This window comes from Tetranychus urticae, chromosome 2 (genome assembly GCF_039701765.1).
Source record: "Tetranychus urticae isolate SD_2017Ah chromosome 2, NJAU_TeUrti_SD_1.0, whole genome shotgun sequence".
Taxonomy (NCBI): domain Eukaryota; kingdom Metazoa; phylum Arthropoda; class Arachnida; order Trombidiformes; family Tetranychidae; genus Tetranychus; species Tetranychus urticae.
Window position 1 is genome coordinate 22,672,564 of NC_142959.1, and position 19,661 is coordinate 22,692,224.

The window sequence follows — 19,661 nt, forward strand, 5'->3', positions numbered from 1 at the left end:
TACAGTTAAAATAACAACTATGCGATATTTTACCAACAATTAGTCACCTATTGTTATTCAATTTAAATTAAGCTTCAGTTCAACTTTCAAATGAGAATTTCTTTGCATAACAAAGTATCGATATGTAAACATACATGTAAATGTACCGTTTTTATTTAGCAATTCATACTTTACAATTTAAAGAATTATAGTCTTAATTTATCTTCGAGATTTTCGTTACTATTTGAAATCCTCTTTTGTGGGTTATTGTTCATTTAGCATTATCTTAATACTAACTTATGTTTTCCGAACATTTTGCAAGTTATGAGTACAGTGGATTAGTAAAAGATTAAGTTAATAGTGATCTGGGTAAGACTAGACAAGCTTAGTTTTGAAGAATCACCACCGATGATACATTAAATAATAAATATGAGACAATCTGGCGTAAGGTTAAATAAATTTGGCATCAAATCATTAAACGCAATTTGATTGGATTTAAATTTAATTATTTTGTTAATAATTTATCCAAATTTTATTTCAAGCCTTTACACTGTTACAAATTGTATTTAACAATCGAGACCACTAATCTGGCTTATTTTTCTCCTCTTTACTGTTCATAGTGATTCATTGTTAGCTCTTAAACTAATAAATTGGCGCTTACAAATTGGATTTTATTGTTACTCGATCGGAATGATCGGATCAAAATAAATCTATTGAACATTTTTACCATTTACAAAGGTCCACCAATGTATTTAACATTTAACAATATTTAATCAAATAAATTGAGAGTATATAAAGAAAAATTTCGCAATTCTGATGAATTTCTGATCCAATGAGTAAATGAATTTAAAAAAATTATTCATATTCACATTGAATAGACACATAAACTCAAAAGAGAGTCCAACAAACTCAGGTCAGGCTGAGTTTGTATACTTTACAAATATAAACAAATATTCATCATTTAAAACGAGGGAAAGGTTTCTTATCGTGATTTTGATTTACAATAATCTCTAATAAAAAAAGCTCAAGTAAAATGGCTAAAGTTTGTTTTCAATTCTATTATTTGATTGTTAGATCTATTGTGATTCCGTAAAGCGTCTTCTGTCCCTTCCCCAGGAACTCCTTTATCTTGATTTCTAATCGCATTTTCAAGTTTACTTTTAAATTTAGGATCACTGCCAATAATTTTTTTGAACTCCTCAGGATAGTTAGGTCCAATGGCAATCAATCGCTTAAGAGCATATTCATGAAGTGAATATCTCAGAGAACTTCGTCTACTTTGTGGGTTATTTTCCAGCAACAAGTTTATTAGCACAGGTAAGAAAAGAGCGAGAATGTTGATTCCTGTAAAATTTGAAAAAATTATTAATAAATTATCTTGGTTTATTGCAGACTATAATAAAAAAGAACATACTTTTCTTGGTTTCAGCTAGACTGACAAGTAATTCAAAATTTTCCAGTCCAACTGTAATTACTTTAAATTTAACTTTAGTCAATGAAGAGCCGTCAGAAATTTCAGTAACCCATTGGCGAATTAATTCAATCATTCTTGGTGCTAAAGCATGGATGTAAGGCATTTTAAGATTATCATCTTTGACTTCCAGAATTAACTTAATTGTGCCCAGACATTTCACGACAACCTAAGAATATAGCAAAATCAAAATTAAAATATGAATGAATTACAGTGAAAAAAGTATAATCAAGCAAAACTTACAGCTTCTCTTGTACTTTGAAGAGTTTGTTTCAACAAATTGATACAAGGATATTGTAAATTTGGAGCATTCAAAACTTTTGGCGGTGTTGATGTAATAAAAATACCAATAATTGTAACAGCTAATCCATCATCCAAACGAGGCTCAACGCTACCTAATAAACGAGATTATTGAAAAGAAAAAGTTCAGGTATTAGGAAATTTGTTAGACATTTACAAATAATCAGGCTGGGATGAATTTAAATTGTTTTATGTAACAAAATCATGTACCATGGTAACTATTATTCCATACTGATTATTGAGACAGCAAAAAATAAGTGGATAAATAGATAAAATGTTACGAATATATGAAAATACAACAAAAGAGCGATCATTGTTGCTGCAGCACAAAGAATCGGTACCTTATATTTTTCAATTGTATAACTTACTTGTCTTGCATAAATCCAGAACAAAAGCTAAGCTACTCTGAAGTAACTCAATCCACTCCGTTGAACATAATTTATTACGAGCTAAAGGTGAGCTTCCCAACTTCCTAAATGATTCCATGATAGAAATGATTGGCTCCTCCTCGACGGAAAAGGTCCACATTTTAGTTGTAACATCTCGTAAAACTCCAGTAACAAGGTAAAGAACAGTAGGTAGGACAACAATACTTCCTTTTGGTGAGCAAAGGTCTGGTAAAGCTGATAATATTTTCAATGCACTACCAATAATATTGAGACCTTCTTCGGATGGTGGTTTACGATTTTGTAAGACAGTGACAAGACCTGGATTATTGGCAAGGTTTGGACATAATTCAGGAAGTTGACGAACAAGAACACACAGACAAATCTCTAATAGAGCATATACAATTGATTCCCATGTATTAATTACACCATTTTCTCCACCTTCCCCAAAACCAGCTGAAAATAGATCAACATCATCTGGTCCTTGATTGGCTGGTACCAATTCACGGAGTTTCTTCTTTTTCTCTGTCTCCAAGTGACTGCGCCGGGATTCCATTATAAGAAGGGCGATCTTAAGAATTAGACTCTGGCAAATAGGATTATCTCGAGTTAAGAGGAGACGATGAAGAACATTACACAACTCGATTGCAAGTTTAGTGTCAGATCCAATCATTGATTGTGGATAAGGATGTGTTAGCAGTGTTTCCATTGAACGAAGACAGATAATTATGTAAGATAAAGGTTCAGTTGATTTTGGATTACATAAAGCTTCCATACAAATGCCAAAAAGAAGCGGAAAATAAGTTTCATCATCATTGGCCTTGTCTAAAGGTATTCTAGTTTCTTCTTGAATCGATTCATTTTTGATTTTATCTTCGATGAAATTATTTTCGCCCGATTGGGTAAATCCCTCTGAACAAAGCCATAGGGCAGCAGCATGAAGAATCGGTGGCCATGATTGACGGTAAATTGGTCGAGCTACTTCAATTGTATCTGGAGTATAAAAAGCACCACCATCATGAGGAAGTTGGCCCGAAAAATCGGACGGAAGAGTTAACAGTGCATGATCTTTTAAAGCCATCAGCCAATATTTGCTAAGTGATAGAAGCTCTGGTTTAACTAGATGAAGCAAACTTTCATTGACACCTTCTAATTCCTTGAAATCATTTTCTTCATCTTTTTCTTTTGCTTGTTTTCTCTGCTCTTCTTCTTCCATTGCGACAATATAAACTTCAGCCCAAGCTTTAAGAATGGCAAGTTTTTCTAGAGTAGATGCACTTTCATTATATAGATTGGACGACGAATCTTTTTGTAACTTGGCTAAAGATGAAACCAATAATTGATGTACACGACGCAAATCATTGAGATCTCGAGCAACCTTACTTCCAATCCATGCACTACAAACTTGACAAGCCATGGCAGTTACATGAGATGGTGTATCAGGTGAGAAAGCAGGACGTAAAGCTGCTCCAACTTGGGCTTGATATTGTTCCAAAATAACATGTTGAGGGAATTCAGGTTCGGGAACTTTGGCAAACTTATCAATAACTAGTTGAAGGGCTTGTAATCCTTCCAAACGAAGTTGATCACTGTCTGAGGTTGCAGCCATGAAAGACATTCGGATGAGATCTGAAAGATGATGAACAAGGAAAGCTTCTTTCTCATGACCAGTTGACTTCTTTTCACGAACTGTAATCAAATCAAAATGCGCTTTCGCCTCTTTGCTATTTTCACAGGTTTGAATGATTCTACAGAGCGTTTGTGTGGCAAAAACACGAGTTCGCCATTTAGGAGGAGCCGTGGCTTGATTGGGGGTATCATCTCGTGCCTTGAATTTGGATTCGTCATCATCACAATCCCCATCGCCTTCAAAATCTTTCTCAGGAGTTGACAAGCTTGAACTTGGATCTAAAAGGTAAAGAAAGGAAATTTCATTTATTAATTTTTTTTCTTCTTCTTGACCATTAAATGGGTAAAACATTAACAATTTACCTGCTGCACATAAAACTTCCTTGCAGAGAGCTATCCAAGATTGAAGATTTTCTGTAGCAATCGATTGAACTAAACTGGTGATAATTTTTTGAATATCTGATAAAATCTTGCTGTCGATTTCATGATCCATAAAATAAAAGAGTATTCCCGGTAATCCATGATCACTGTGAAGATAATTGATTCCATTGTTAAATTGTTTAGTGTCAGAATTTTTCATCTCCTTCAGCCAGACGGCAACATGATTACAAACTTGTTTAGCTTCTCGTTGAATAAGTTGATGAAGACATGCAATTGATGATCGGCGTAAAAATAAATGTGGACTATTGAGAACTGAACATAACATTGGAACTAGAGATGAAAGATTAACATGTTTAGGGGCAAACATATGAAGTTGCTGTAAACAACCAATTGCTTGAGATTGAGTCAAAGGATCACAATGATCCTGCATAACTCCACATGAAATCAATAAAGATGATCGAGTAACAGTAAGAGCGGGAGAATCACTTTGAAGTTCAGGTCCAACTGTAGTTATGACAGCAGAAAGAAGTTTACCAATACATTGGTGAACATCACAATGATAATAAGGAACTTGAACTAGCAACTTCATGGAATGAGATAAAGTTGGTTCAACATATGTTCTGAACATTGGACCTCCAGAATCAGCAATCAATGCTAAGGCATGAAGAGACCAAACTTGGACAATTGGTGAAGTTGAATCTTGTGAAAGAGCTAACAAGATGCTTATGCTAGTATTTAGATGTTGATTGGACCCAAGACTTCCCATGTAACGATGTAAACAACCAAGAGCAAGAGAATGGCCTGTTCTTGATAGCGCATCACGTGCAGTTTTCAGTTTATCGAAACATATCTGAGCAACTTCTGCTACAAATTTGGCATCACCAACAACATAACAAAGTCTTCCAAGACCCTGAGCAGCAGCGCATCTTATGACAGGATTATGATGAGACAGTAAATTCATGATGACACCAGTAATTATCTTTTTCACTTCTTCACAACCAATGTTACTTTTATTTTCGGCAGAGTTCTGGACAAGAAAAAGTGAATAGAAAAGTATTAGTTAATGGAAGCCATATTGATACCAAAGTCGCGGAAAAATGTATGCTCAATATTGTATTATTAATACTAATTATATTTAATAAATACCTTTAAAGAACCTAAAACAGCTGCCAAAACATTAATCTGAATTGCTTCTTGACGAACTCCTTTCTCATGTTTTATACATTCTTGGAAATGGTTTAAAATTTGTAAACGATGTTTGTTAGCAACAAAACGAAAAATATAGCCGAAAATTAAACACGATTTGTTAACCAAAGCTGATCCAAGAGGTAATGGACTAGGGATAAAATTGTCTTTGTCTTGTTCATGATAGAGAGCAGTGGCATCATGTTCAATCGCTCCAGATCCTGCTGTGCTTGCGATTTGAAGCTATTCATGCAAATTTGAAATGAAGAGAAAAAATTATAAATATTTTTACAATAATAATTGCATTTATCAGATTTTAAGATTTTGAGGAGTAACTCACAAAATTTTTTTCTGATTTACGGTTAGGTTCCATCTTCAAAAATTGGACGGTAAGTTAGTTAGATAGTTAAAAGATTAGTAGTAAAAACAATTAGTATTAGAAAGAGAATAAAATGTAATCATTCGAGTGAATGAATGTTGAACTAACCTGATCTTCTATAGATCGATGATCTGTTTCTTGAATCCATGATCCAATGATTATTTCATCATTAGGGTGGCAAAGTGTTCGGAGTAGAGTTGTTGTAGTGTTAATCGCATTATCTCCAAGAGTAAAATCGGCAACAATAATTCGCAATAAATTTGAATAACTTGATTCATAAGAATTAGCTGGAAGAAGAAGAAGTGTATCATACAAACGAAGACGAACAAGAGCAGCACTAGCCTTAACTGCTGGTCCATAATTACGAAAAATGTTACTCAAAGTTGTTAACATTGTCAGTGCAAATTCAATTGGAGGTAAAAGACGACGAATGATGTCTTCATCGACTAACTTTTCACAATAGGTTAGAAAACTTGACATAGCTGCTAAAGCACCAGCTCGATTTTCTAATGTTATTTGCCAAGTAAATGCATCACCACGAGCCTTTTCCGAATCGAGACCTTTGGATGATCGTGGAAATGAATTTTTCCAAAGTAATAGCATCCTAGGCAAAAGACCTCGAACCACACTTGGACCAAGAGCCATTACACCACCAATTAGTTGCCAACCTGATTGGGTTCGTTGCAGAGATAGTCGACCATTTTGAGATGCCGTACGAAGAAGATCTTCAGCTATGTTGAAAATGAGTTTACCTTTGTTATGAGGTATACTCAATGGAGTTTGACACGAAGAGCCTAAGAGAGCAGAAAGTGCGAACGAATAGCCATATATTATTTCAGGGGAAACTTTGACTGTTTCTAATCTTTCAAGACACCTCTCAATGAGAGGTGTTAATTGAGATGGAAGAGAAATCGCAACACATCTTATAGCCCAAGCAGCTGCAAGACGAACTGTCGGAGATGAATTGGTGAGGAGTGATACAATGGTATCTATCACAGAGACAGAGGAATCAGTTAAAAGTGATGAAGAGGATGTGCCCAAGTCTTGGAGGATGCAGCCAATTTCGAGGAGAGCACATGCAAGAACATGTTGAATTTGATGAATATCTTGAATAGAATAATTTTCCTTGGTATTTGTGCTATTATTACCCCCTCCTGGTATCAATTCAGCTTGATTGCTGGCTGGTGTGGAAAGACCTGGATTGATATGTTTATTTATAATGGCCACCAGAACTTTAACCGCTTGTGCTTGAGATTTTTCACCTAAATTTTTACCTAAAATTGATCGTAAGACAAAACCTATACAGCGTCTGGCGTAAACAGCATCAACATGAGTTGAGGAACATTTTGGATTAGCCAAAAGCTCCAATAGATGAGAGAGATATTTATTCATATTTTTTTCAAGCCAATGATTACCCAAACGATTGACTACCACGACATATGCATGTGTAACTCCTACTCGGGTCTCTTTACTAACCACGGATCCTCCTTTGATCATATCTTTTGGTCCACCTTTAAGGAAACCGATTCCTCCTTTTAAAAATCCTAATGCTAAGAGGTTGAGTACTTCATCTAAAGTGGCAAGTTTATTCTTGCCAACAGCAGTCGGTTGATTTGGTTTTTGAGTAATAGCCACTAAGTAACCAAGAACTTCGGCAATGGCACACCGTACCTCGTAATTAGATTCTTCTAAGGCTCTAAAACTTAATGAGAAAACACTTTCCAATTCGGTGGTATACAAAAAAGGAGCATGATTAAGCATCTCTTTAAGACAGTGAGCTGCATTACACCTAACTGCCATAACTCTGTCAGTGATTCCGTGTCGAATGGCTTTAAAAATATCACGATGAAGAGAACCGGCAGCAGCTCCCATACCGGACACAATTTTTTCCAATGTTAAATAAATTTCACACCTGGATTGAGACTAATAAAAGAAAACAAGATAGTCAATTAGTATAAAGTATAAAATAAGGAGCGTTAAGGATTTTCCTCTTGAAATGGGTAAAAGGAAGCGATTTTGTACCTCAGCATTTTTTAAAGATTTGAGTAAAAGAATCACAGTTTCTTCGTAAGAACGACCCATCAATCGACCTAATTTTTCGTACATAGATCCAATACAAATCGTCGCTGCCCTGTGAAAAAATTGACAAAATACAGGAGCAAGTATGAGTAATGTAGATTTATAAAAGGTATGTCCAATATATTGTAAAATGTAATAAACACTTACAGTCTGGTAGGTAGATAACTAGGAGAATCATCTTTGGTTTTAAGTATATCATTACATTTATTAACGGCTTCAAAAAGTAAAAAAGTATCACCAACATTGAATAGAGTAGCTAAACATCGACCAATTAATCTTCTTGCCGGTGCTCCTGGATTATTGGTAATTTGTTTAAGAAGCTGTTCCACCAACTGTTTCTGGTACTCTTTGATTTCGGTCTAAGTATTAAGATAAACATTCATTAGTAAATGTGCAGAATATTTACCAGGTTTGATCGATTTAAAACTGAATTCACAAACCTTTGGAGAGCTGTTAAGGCCTTTATCCAAATTTCTTAACCATTCAAGAATGTACAATTCCTTCTTGATACCAGACAGCTCATTGAATGCTGCCTCATTCAATAATAGTTTGCTTGTTGATTCCATACTATCAGATTTACAAGGATGTGATACAAACTAATAATCAAAATTGGCGACCATAGAAGACTTTAAAATTCAAACAGCTGACTGTGGAGCAATTTATGGACTCTAAGTCTGCTCGATATAAACATTGATGCTACACCAGTTGTTGGTGATAAATGTCAAACTGGAAGATGATAAACAATTCAATGGTCGATGTACACGATTTGTTAATAAAAATATCACTTTGCACACGTTGATGGGATATTTATTTAGAGAAATGTAAGGTAAAACAAGGTAAAATCAAAATACTTAATAAAATAAAATTCAAGAGCAAGTCTTGCCTCAGAGTTGTCATTTCACTTGAAGATAGAAACACATGATGGCAATTCAATATGAAATTTTGGTTTAAGTAATTTACATTATACAAATCTCCCAACCATCAAAAATCTAGAGCAGAGAAAAACAATGATCTCATTAGATCAACCAACAATTAATTATGTAGTTGAAATAATTCACCATCAACCAAGACAGGATGGTAAACTGAATGGTTGCACGTTATACCTTAAAAGGTTGAGTTGATGCAGAAAAATGTGTAGGCATTGAAGAAACAGAAAAAGAAAGAGAAAAGACAAGAGAGGTTAGAGAAGGAAGAAAAAGTAGACAGAAAGAAAATTAAGTCTCTTTTCCAAAAACTGTCTCACTAATTTATTTGAATTGAAAAATTCAATCTTTAAATGAAATATAATAAAATGTCAGCATTTTATCATTGAACGAAAGAAGAGTCAAAGAAAGAAATATTTAACTCATCTATAAATCACCATTAAACAGTAACCAACAGCATGTTACTCTGCGTATTAGAAACTTTGAACTGTATTGAAAAATCTTTTTAATTTCCTGGTGTTTGAAGTGAAATTAAAATGTAATGTCTGTTGATAAATGAAATTAAAAGTCCATATTATGTCTGATGTAGTCCGATTTACCAAACAACTAATGAAACATTTTCAGTTGCCTTTTTGAAGCAAAATGATATTGTTTTGAAATCCTACAATTCAAACAAGTTTCACTTGATTAAAACCAAGACGATTAAATACTGTCCACCAGTGATCAACTGCTCTAGATACATTTAGATTTGAAGTGTAAATAGAATGGTATTTTCCCGTATCGCTTCGCCAACTTTGAAAAATCTTCAGAATGTAATTTAATTTTGAATCCAATTTCATAATGACATTAATGATGGTCCAGAGTACAAAAGATGTTTTATCTTTGGAAGTCTCAAATGTTGAATGAAATAAATCATAATTGTTTATGCTGATTAGTTTGTTTGTTTTGTGTATTTTTTGAGTAAGATTAAAGCTTTTCAATCTATTCAATAGTCTGTTAGAAAATTTTCAGATAAAATGAAATATCAATGAAACATGAACAGTACACAGAATCAATTTCTACCATCCTTTAATCCAAGTTAGTTTACGGTAGATTTTATACAGAAAAATGGAGTAAAACATTAATGTATAATTTAATTGAACAATAAAATGAAGAATAAATAATTTTTGAAATCAAACAGATTGCAATGAATCTTGATCAGGCTGCTCAACAGTTAATGATGATTTCTCGAGTGGTTTACCTTCTGAGCGACATTTCAATTCACTTTCAACCCTCGAAACAAAATCTTCATCTTTATCAACCATCTTGTACAAATTTTGCTCTTTAATGATAGGCTCATAGATTTTGGCCACTTTCAAACACTGATCCAATGGGACACCTTTACTTAGGCCATATTCAATAGCAGTTGGACATCCTTTTGGAACCATTAACGGACCTTGACATGGTCGAGTACAAGAACCACCAAGAAACTCAGGAACGTTTTTAGGGTCAATGAAGTCAAACAATTGCTGTCGAGAGATGAATTTGAGAAGTGAACGTTCACTTTCCGGGACAAGTTGCTTCACAATCAACCAGCCAAATTTAAATATTTTGGGCATATCAATGACCAAGATTTGCTTCAAACAGGCTGGCAAATACGTTCTCATGATGTTGATTGCATGCCAAATGAATTCAAATTCAGCGTTTTTCACACCACAGCCTTGAAAGTCGATAAGAACCGTGTAAAAGGCTCCTTGAAGTTTAACATCCAAGTCATAGAAAAATTTGGATGCCCATTTAATTGCATGAGGAACCATTGGTCCACATCTTAAAATGTATTTAACTCTAATGTAAATGGTAAAATTGCCTTCCAAATCAGGCTCATAATCGAAAAGAACACCAATTGTGTAAAATTCCGACGGAAAATGGTTTGACTTTAATCGACGGAAATCTTCTCGTTTAATCCATTTCAATGTTTCAATCATCATTTTAAAGGCCGAATCAACATTGCGTTTACGGGAGATGAGAAAGCGTTTCACAAAAAAATCATCTTCACTGATCTGGAATACATTTAAATTGGCAAAGAAAAATAAGATTAGTTTATAATTCAATTAGATCCAGTGTAGGAATCAAATCATTTGATTCAAATGGTAACCTTCAATCAATAAGCATGCAATCACATGGAAACTTGTTCCAATTAAACCTGATATTGATCATGAGTGATGGTCAGCTAAATTTATTTTTTCATTTCAAATTCAATCATCTAAAGGGTGTTACACTTAACAGCCTGCAAATTTAGAAGATAAGAATTAAAATTGAGCTTACCTTAATCAAAAAATTTGTTGATATTGATGACATTGACCAATTGGTTTTGATTTCCTGTCTCTGGCGATTCATTATCTGTGTTCATCTTCATCAATATCAACAAATTTTAAGATAAAAGTAAGCTCAATTTTATTTTTATCTTCAAAATTTGCAGGCTGTTAAGTGTAACACCCTTTAAATATATTTTAAAATTGGTTTTGTCTTAAACTCGGTTTAATTGTTATTAGGTTATAATGTTAAGGGGATTGTTATGTTTACATTACCCTTTTGATATCCTCTTCATCAAATTGGTCGGCATTGGTTTTGATAAATTCACTGAATCTCTTTTGCATCTCCTTAACAAGTGGACCACTCTTGTTGGTAACTTGTTTATTGTTGTTGATAGACATTTTTAATCTATGATTAAGATAACTTTGAAAGCTGTTGATCGATGTTTAATTGTGAAATTAAAGATGTAAAATGAATAGCAATTTAATGGCCACTGATCATGAAAAATACAGCAAAACTGGAAACAAGTTTAAAAGAAACGGTTGATAGTGAAACTGAGCGAATAAATGTGGATCTGGATAAAGCAAGAATAAAAATAATCAAAAGTACAACAAACTCATTGGAATCAATGGAGTCAAACAGGGAAAGTTTCAATGTGAAATATCCTCAGGGTTTTTAAGCATATCTGTCTCGATTCAATGGTAAGGTTGGTAATTGAAGAGTTGCTGGACAAGTTAAAGCCTTGAAAACTTGATTGGTTTGCTCTTCCATTTTGGGCTCTTGATTGTTGTAATCGATATACGATAGAAGGTCATTTACTCAGTTTGATATGTTTTTAACAATTAAATATACAAATCTAACGGATTTACAAGGAAAGATTTTGAAACAAATTCATAACTTGTTCAAATTTGTGCGCCTAAATTTTGATTCGCAATTGAAAAGATTGTATGATGGAAACAGCTGATCAAGACATTCATGGCGCCATTAAACAATCAAGTTTAAACCCTCAAATGTTACTGTTGAATCTTATACCTTAATGATTCATAGGATCTTGTTGACTGTTAAGTTTAATTTTATAGTTAGTTATGGTTCATAGTTTGTGGATCGGGCTTCACAGTAAAGTTCAAAGTCGATGGAGTGTCTTAAATGTTTGAAGACTAGATTAAATTTCCGACCCTTGAGCTCATATTGAGGGCTAAAATTATCTCTGAAGTTGTGTCAACAGGATAACAATAAGATGGGCAAACACTTATTGAATCTGGACCGAAGCTTGATTATCAAAATTTAGTTAAATAGATAAAGTATTTACTTATGAATATTAAATACCATAAAGTGCCCACTTAAGTTTCTTTCCGTTAGATGTCACCCATAGAAACTTTTGTATCTTAAGTGGAAATTGAAGCTTGTTTTTTCCATTTAGATTTTAAACGCTTAGCCATTCTAATGTTAGTGTACCATTATTAATGATCTTTACTAACTTTTCATTATCCTCATTATATTTCATTCATTTAGTTATTCATTTCATTATTGTGTAGTTCAATAAACAGCCATGAGTGACAACTCTAGGGCAAGAGTTGGTTTTGGTCGTGGCCTCATCAGGAATAAAGCATTACGGGGACCAGAACCAGTACCATCAACAAGTCGAGGGATACAAATCAAACGTGAACCAGACACTGAACCTGAATCTTCAAATAATTCGCGGCCTGATTCTCAATCAACGAATAATTCGAGGCCTGATTCTCAATCAACAAACAATTCGCGACCTGCTACTCAATCTAATCCTGCGATTTCATTTAGTGGACTTTCGGGTGCTGCTCTTTTGAACTTTTGTAGTTTCTCTTATACTCCTTCTACTAGTTCTACTCGTCCTGGTCCTTCTACCAATTCTACTCCTTCTACCAATTCTACTCCTTCTACTAGTTCTACTCCTTCTACTAGTTCCACTCCTTCTACTAGTTCTACTCCTTCAAATCGTCTTGAAATGCCTCCTCGATTATCCGATACATACAACAAAAATAGTTACACTTTTGAACCAGAAGTGAAAAAAGTTAAAAATGAACCAAGAAATCAAAAGTAAGTATAAGTGCATGAATCAATAAGCGAACTTTATGATTTAATTACGTATAATTTTCATTTCCTGTAGTGATGACAGAGAACATCAAGCTTACGTAAAGAAAATAATTGAAAGAGAACAGAGAGAAGCTACCGTAAGTTATCCCTATTATTCATTTGTACAACTCTAGAGTTTTGTTTAAAATTTTCGATAAAAAATTTCTAAGAAGTAAATAATCCTCTAATGTCGATCATGCATCTGCTATTCTTTCAGCGATTTATGTTTCGTCCTAATGCCAGAGTTAATGATGTCAAAATGGAGATTGATGATGATGCATCTTCCATTTGTCCCACTTTGGACGGTGTTAGTACTTGTTTGGACGAAATAAATGAAGTCTCGGACGAACACTTTCGCCTCGAGGCGGATAAATTCTTCAACATCAAGAAAAATATTGATTATAATGATACTCCATTGCCTATTGTAGCAAAGCAACAACTGATTGTTAAACAAGTGCAAATGAATAGAGTTGTAATCATTAAGGGAACAACTGGGTGTGGTAAAACGACTCAAGTTCCTCAATTCATCATGGAGGATTGTTACTCTCGAAAAAAGCATTTTAACATTGTTGTTACACAACCACGAAGACTCGCTACTAAGAGTATAGCTACAAGAGTCTGCGAAGAACGTGGCTGGAATATCGGAGAACTTGTTGGTTATCAAATTGGAATGGATAGGACTGCAGGAGAATTGACCAGACTTTTATATTGTACGACCGGTGTTCTTCTTCAAAAACTTATCGCCGAAAAAAAGATGGACAATTATACTCATATAATCATCGATGAGGTTCATGAACGTAGCGCTGAAACTGATTTGCTGTTAATGGTAGTGAGAAAATTTCTATGGACACAAGCAGCGCCTGTTAAAGTTATCTTAATGAGTGCAACAATCGATTCGACTAAGTTTGTTGACTATTTCAGCATAAAAACAACCAGTGGTATACCAATCAAACCTTATGAAGTAAGAATCACAGAGACTGTTCGGCCTATTCTGAAACAATATATTGACGCTTTTCCAAAACAATGGATCGAAGAGGCTGGTGGTAATCCTAATGAACCAGATTACTTAGCTTTGGACATTGACGATCCAAATATTCATCCAGTTTGTTATAGGCTGTGTGCAATTATGATTAAGTACTTTGAAAGTCTTGATAAATCATGTTCTCGACGTGGAGCTGTTCTTGTTTTCTTGCCTGGTTATGAAGATATTAGATATATGACGAGAAATTTGGATGCATTTGCAACTAGACATAATCTAAATTGGCTGATTCTACCCCTTCACTCTACGATCACTATCGAGGAGCAACAAAGAGTATTCATTCCAACAAGATTGGGCGAGAGGAAAATTATTTTATCAACTAATATAGCTGAAAGTTCAATCACCGTTCCGGAAGTTGTTTACGTTATAGACTATTGTTTAACCAAAAGTTTGGTTTGTGATAGGATGACAAATTATCCAACTTTAAAATTAGAATGGGCATCGCAAAATAACTGTGAACAGCGTGCAGGTCGATGTGGTCGAGTTCAAGAAGGTCGAGTATTTCGAATGGTTACTTCAGAGTTTTATGACAGATACATGAGGAATGATGGTGTACCTGAATTGTTGCGTACGCCTTTAGAGAATTCAGTTTTGACACTTAAAGCTCTAGATCTTGGCTCGCCCAGAGAGTCGTTTGCTCTTTGTATTGATTCTCCTAATTTATCGGACCTTAAAAGGGCAATCGTAAGACTAAAGAAAGTTGGTGCCTTAACTATAACTATTAATGGTAGATATGACGAAGAGGATGGAGAATTGACTTTCCTTGGAAAAACAATGTCTTATTTACCTTTGGATGTTCAATTATCCAAACTTGTAATGATGGGCTATCTTTTTGATTGTCTTGACGATTGCATCATAATAGCTGCCTGTCTTTCATTGCAAAACTTTTTTGAAAAAGGTTTTGATGACACCATCCGAGCTTATAAAGCACGCTTAGCATGGACTGAAAAAACTTTCAGTGATCCTATCGCTTATTGGTACGCTTATCGGACATTTTTCGATATGGTTAATGCTGATATATTTGAGGTGCACTCGAAGAAAGCCAAGGCATGGTGTAAAAGAAATTTTGTTCAATACAATAGATTGAAGGATGTCATAACTCTAGTTGATGAACTCAAAAAAAGATTAAGTTGCAACGGAATTTACACCGAAGAGAGACCCAATATGGTTAGAGATAAATTTGAAGACCAACTTATTTTAAAAGTTATCATTGCTGGAGCTTTTTTCCCATACTACTATGTCCAGTCACCTGTCTCAAATCCTGATATTCGTAAAGAATTAGCTGATAAATCTCATTTAGATACTGTTAAGCTAAGCCATTTACCCCAAAACGAAGGTGTTTTATATGTTAATCAAATCAAAAAAGCATTATCTGATATTGATGAACACATGGAACTTGAATTTGAAAGCACTCATTGTTACATTACATTTCACGCTGCCGAAAATGACATACTCGCTCAAGCCGTTGCTGCACAAACTGATGGCATGAATGTCCCAAGGATAGATGGAGCATTGTATCAAGAATCGATGCTTAATAGGGAAATATTTAGAGAGAACACCGTTAAAACTGCTGTTTATTTGGCAATAAAACTAAAACGCGCTGGACGTCCAATCTTAATCACTAAGTACAAACCTCAAATTGCTTCCCAACGTATTAAAGCTCTTGCGGCTATTAGAGATGGTAAAATCGAGGCTTCCAATAACTTTAAAACAAGTCGTTTCATCATTTCTCCTTTTAAAAGTTGTCGTATACCAGAAGCCCGTTTACCATCAAAGGGCAAAAAAAGTATTGATGTCTTTATCACAGAAGTCGATACAAATGGCCATTTCTGGGCTCAAATGCGTGAACAGCAAACAAAAACCATGTTAGCAGAGTTACAAAAAGCCTATGCAGAAGCTTTCAAACCTTCGACTTATCCTTATAATGATCCAAAAGTTGGTGATATGATACTAACACGCTACGAAAACGAAATGATAAATTGTTCTGAAGTCTGTAGAGCAAGAGTTGTCAGAGTTGAAAGGGATAAACGTCGACTCGAAGTTTTTTTCATTGATTTTGGAGGATTCGGTGTTGTTGAATTTGAAAGTCTTAACAACTGTGTTCGCCTTGATCCTACAAGAATGCCTGCAGTGCTTTTTACAATACCTGCGTTAGCTATGGAATGTCGTTTATGTGAAGTAAAACCGGCACCAGGTCGAGTTATGATCCAAGAAAACCGCTATTCTGATTTAAATACATTCAGACATCTTGTAAGTAATCGTGAGGACATCTATGGGATGATTTACTCAGTGGTCAATCAAGTTGTTGCCCTTAAATTATTCAGAGCATGTGATGATGGCATTTCGCTAAATGACAAATTAGTTCTTGATGGTTTATTTGTAAAAGATGAAGAGAGAATCGCATCTAAATTAGATTGTGATATTCGTATGAATGCCTCTGCACCAAACGGTTTTGTTGAACCTCTTTATTCGCTGAATGAATGTTGCACTGTGGAACCGTTAGATGTTGATGAAGAAAAATATATGGATGACCGTCTTGTTAATAGCTACAGTAGTCCATTCACCAAAGAAAGAATAAAATTGAGTGGTCCTCACACGCCTATTGAAGTCAATTTTCAAGGAGTAACTAAACAAGATTCAGTGCTTCGTGTCCAGGTTGATACTGATTCTGTTAACTCTGTTTGTTGTGATGCCAATCCAGAAAAACCAAGTCCACGTCTTCTAGTTGCGTCTATTGTCCAGCTTCATCAAGAGCAGAATAGATTAACAATAAGAAATACAACTTTAATGCCTGATATAGTAGGTTTCCCTTACATCATGGCCATCTTATTCACACCCAGAGTTGAATTTCGTGTTGATCTTGATAATCTTCAATATCAAGGAGGATTGTTTGGACTTGGGTACGATGAGCAAACTAGACAGTCTTATGATCCAAACAATGACATGGAACTGGAGTTTAATTGCTTCATTGACAATGAAGATATTGCTGATATAAATTTACTTCGTTTCTTAATAAGTCAAGTGATATCACAACAAAAAACATTCGATGAAATCTCTGGTCAATCTTTGTTCAAGAGACAACAGGATATAAGACAGCAAATATTGAAAATATTATCAAAGAACAGAACCACTTTGCCAGTTCGAAATAAGTTCGCTCGTCAATTTAAATGGATTGATCCGGATCAACCTCAAATCAACGAAAGTCCAGATGAGCTTGGACCTAACCCTTTCTATTTAAGTCATAGTGCTATTCCTCAAATTACTTTTACTAACTTTAAAGATAAATTGGCCGATAATCTACAGAGTCTGAAACACGTTGTCAACGGGTAAGTCAATATAGAACTTTTTTTGCGTAAAAAACGTCATCGAATCTTTATTTATCCACTTTATTTTTTTCATTTCAGCAATCTACGCGCTTCCATTAAATGTCAACTCTGTGATGTAAAACTTTTCAATCGAAATTCTATTTTTGACCATTTAATGACACCAGAACATGTCGCATTAGTCAAAAATATATTTGAGCCATCGCAATGGCCCGAATTTGCATTGCGAAATGAATTTCGATTGCAAGATGAACCTGAAACGCCAGATGAACTTGAAGAGCAAGATGGAAATCAATCAGATGGAGATATGTGGCACCCTTAGATGAAAAATGCATATTATGTCACCAAAAGTTCAAGTTGTGATGAATCTGGAAAATTGAGGAGAAAAGAGTTACTGGATTCATTTTCAATATTTATGTTTGATTTACATTTTGGAAATGTTCAATTTTCGTTTTATAAGCCATACTTTACTATTTATCTTTATTTTGTTAAATCTCATAAATTGAAAAAATATTAGTTTTTTCTAAGTTATGATTACCAAATTACCGATTTTCTATTAATCTATAATCACGAAATCTTCATTGATCTCATACTAATGTGATTCTATTTATCTATTAATAATAATTTCATTAATCTCACTAGAATCCACCATTTCCTAATTGCGACTTCAATCTTTACGCATTAGAACCTTCACAAATCTATGTTTTTTTAAAAACCAAATAAACATTTGTTATTAGATTGTATTTATTAATATTACATTTATTATTTATTATCAAATTGGTTTCAATTTTTGATACAATAGAATGTACATTTATAGTTAAGAAAGATAATTATGCAGATTAGTACATACAGTAAAATACCAGATAATGTCAATAAATCAACCAATGGCCCCTCAACCCTTTGATTCCATGTCTTATAGAGAAAGTTTTGGTTGAAATTATCAAGATATTATTGAGAAAATAGAATACTTTGGCAAATTTCAACTTAATTATTAATCGAACTTGATAGTGTTAATTTTTAAGCTTTTCTGGCAATTAAAGGTTACTTCCATCAGCCATTTATTGCGATTCAAAATCTCAATGTGTTGTTATTTATGGCTTGGTGTGACATCACACCTTCTTATCTTCTTTCCATGATTCTTTCAATTTAAAAAATTAGATTCGATGAATTGAGATTTGATAGAAGTCACCTTAATTTAGATTTTGTTAGGTATTTCGATTAATTACTTACAAGTTAATAACATTATCCGGTACTTTACTATGATACCAAAATGAGATTATTGATCTTCAAAGAAGAATCTGAACAAATGCGTTTCAAAAATTAAATCAACTTTACATGGGTGAGCCATCATATCTAAAAGATCTCATATGATCAAAGTCAGGTCCACGTCCTATGGAAGAATCAGGTCCTGGTCTAGGGCCTGAAGGACCTAAAGGACCTAAAGGGCGTCCAGGAGTGCCTCCAGGGCCAAATGGGTCAAAACGGGCACCTGGGGGCGGCCGAGGAATCATACCAGAAGGTGACGGCATAAAGTTAGGGGGTTGATTAGGTCTTTGAGGGTTAACAAAGTGACGTTGATCATAAGGATCAAAAAGCATTCCACCTCCGATCCCATCAGCAAATGGATCAAGATCAGCTCGTCCAATGTTCGGAATCGGTGGTGCTCCAGGATAATATCGTGGATCTCGCGCTTCTCGTAGATCTTGAAACCCACGAGCAGGACGAGCAAGCTCATCAACGTTTTGTTCCTGATCTTTCGATTTTTTCTCCATGATGTAACTTAAAGCGAATCACAAATATAAAAAAAAACAAAATACAATAAACACAAAGTGAATGAGACAAAAACAACTTTTCCTATTCAAAACATATGTTTAAAAGTTGAACCCCATCTATGCTCAATACAACACAACTGAATTAATGCCATTTATTCAATTGTAATGATACAATGGCATTGTAAGAATATCCAAACTTGTGTTAAACAAGATTATCAAAAATAATAAAATGTCAACGAAAATGATTGAAGATGTTGCAAAAATATTTTCTGATTGAATTATATTATTGATTCTCTTTCAGTAATATTAATCGATGCTTTTGCAAAATATAAATGTAACCAATTCTATTGAATTTTTATTAAATTTTAACGGTTATATTGCTTTGTTTAATTCAAAAGAGTTAAAGTTACAATA

General features: G+C 34.2%; 3 protein-coding genes across 4 annotated transcripts; 1 reads left to right on the forward strand and 2 right to left on the reverse strand.

The window, feature by feature from the left end:
- Window positions 1–629: 629 nt before the first annotated feature.
- Window positions 630–8,923, reverse strand: LOC107368966 (HEAT repeat-containing protein 5B). 2 transcript variants are annotated; one of them, XM_015936866.3, is made up of 11 exons: window positions 8,230–8,911; window positions 7,937–8,148; window positions 7,733–7,841; window positions 5,819–7,633; window positions 5,672–5,704; window positions 5,293–5,574; window positions 4,129–5,173; window positions 2,119–4,044; window positions 1,694–1,845; window positions 1,394–1,619; window positions 630–1,323 (listed from the first exon to the last, which is right to left on the reverse strand). In XM_015936866.3, the coding sequence occupies exons 1-11, from the start codon at window positions 8,353–8,355 to the stop codon at window positions 1,004–1,006; spliced, it is 6,246 nt and encodes a 2,081-aa protein (XP_015792352.2). In that variant the 5' UTR covers window positions 8,356–8,911; the 3' UTR covers window positions 630–1,003. The 2 variants fall into 2 exon arrangements, with proteins under 2 accessions (XP_015792352.2, XP_089123500.1); XM_089267374.1 differs by lacking the exon at window positions 5,672–5,704 and having other exon boundaries at window positions 8,230–8,923.
- An 840-nt stretch (window positions 8,924–9,763) lies between these two features.
- LOC107368886 (motile sperm domain-containing protein 2-like) lies at window positions 9,764–11,687 on the reverse strand. Its single transcript, XM_015936773.3, has 2 exons — window positions 11,280–11,687; window positions 9,764–10,751 (listed from the first exon to the last, which is right to left on the reverse strand). The coding sequence occupies exons 1-2, from the start codon at window positions 11,403–11,405 to the stop codon at window positions 9,885–9,887; spliced, it is 993 nt and encodes a 330-aa protein (XP_015792259.2). The 5' UTR covers window positions 11,406–11,687; the 3' UTR covers window positions 9,764–9,884.
- Window positions 11,688–11,994: 307 nt separating this feature from the next.
- spn-E (tudor domain containing 9 protein spindle E) lies at window positions 11,995–18,218 on the forward strand. The gene is made up of 5 exons (XM_015936849.3): window positions 11,995–12,449; window positions 12,540–13,077; window positions 13,148–13,211; window positions 13,331–17,478; window positions 17,557–18,218. Exons 2-5 carry the CDS (start codon window positions 12,554–12,556, stop codon window positions 17,795–17,797), a joined length of 4,977 nt encoding a protein of 1,658 aa, XP_015792335.2. The 5' UTR covers window positions 11,995–12,449; window positions 12,540–12,553; the 3' UTR covers window positions 17,798–18,218.
- The last annotated feature ends 1,443 nt before the right edge of the window (window positions 18,219–19,661 follow it).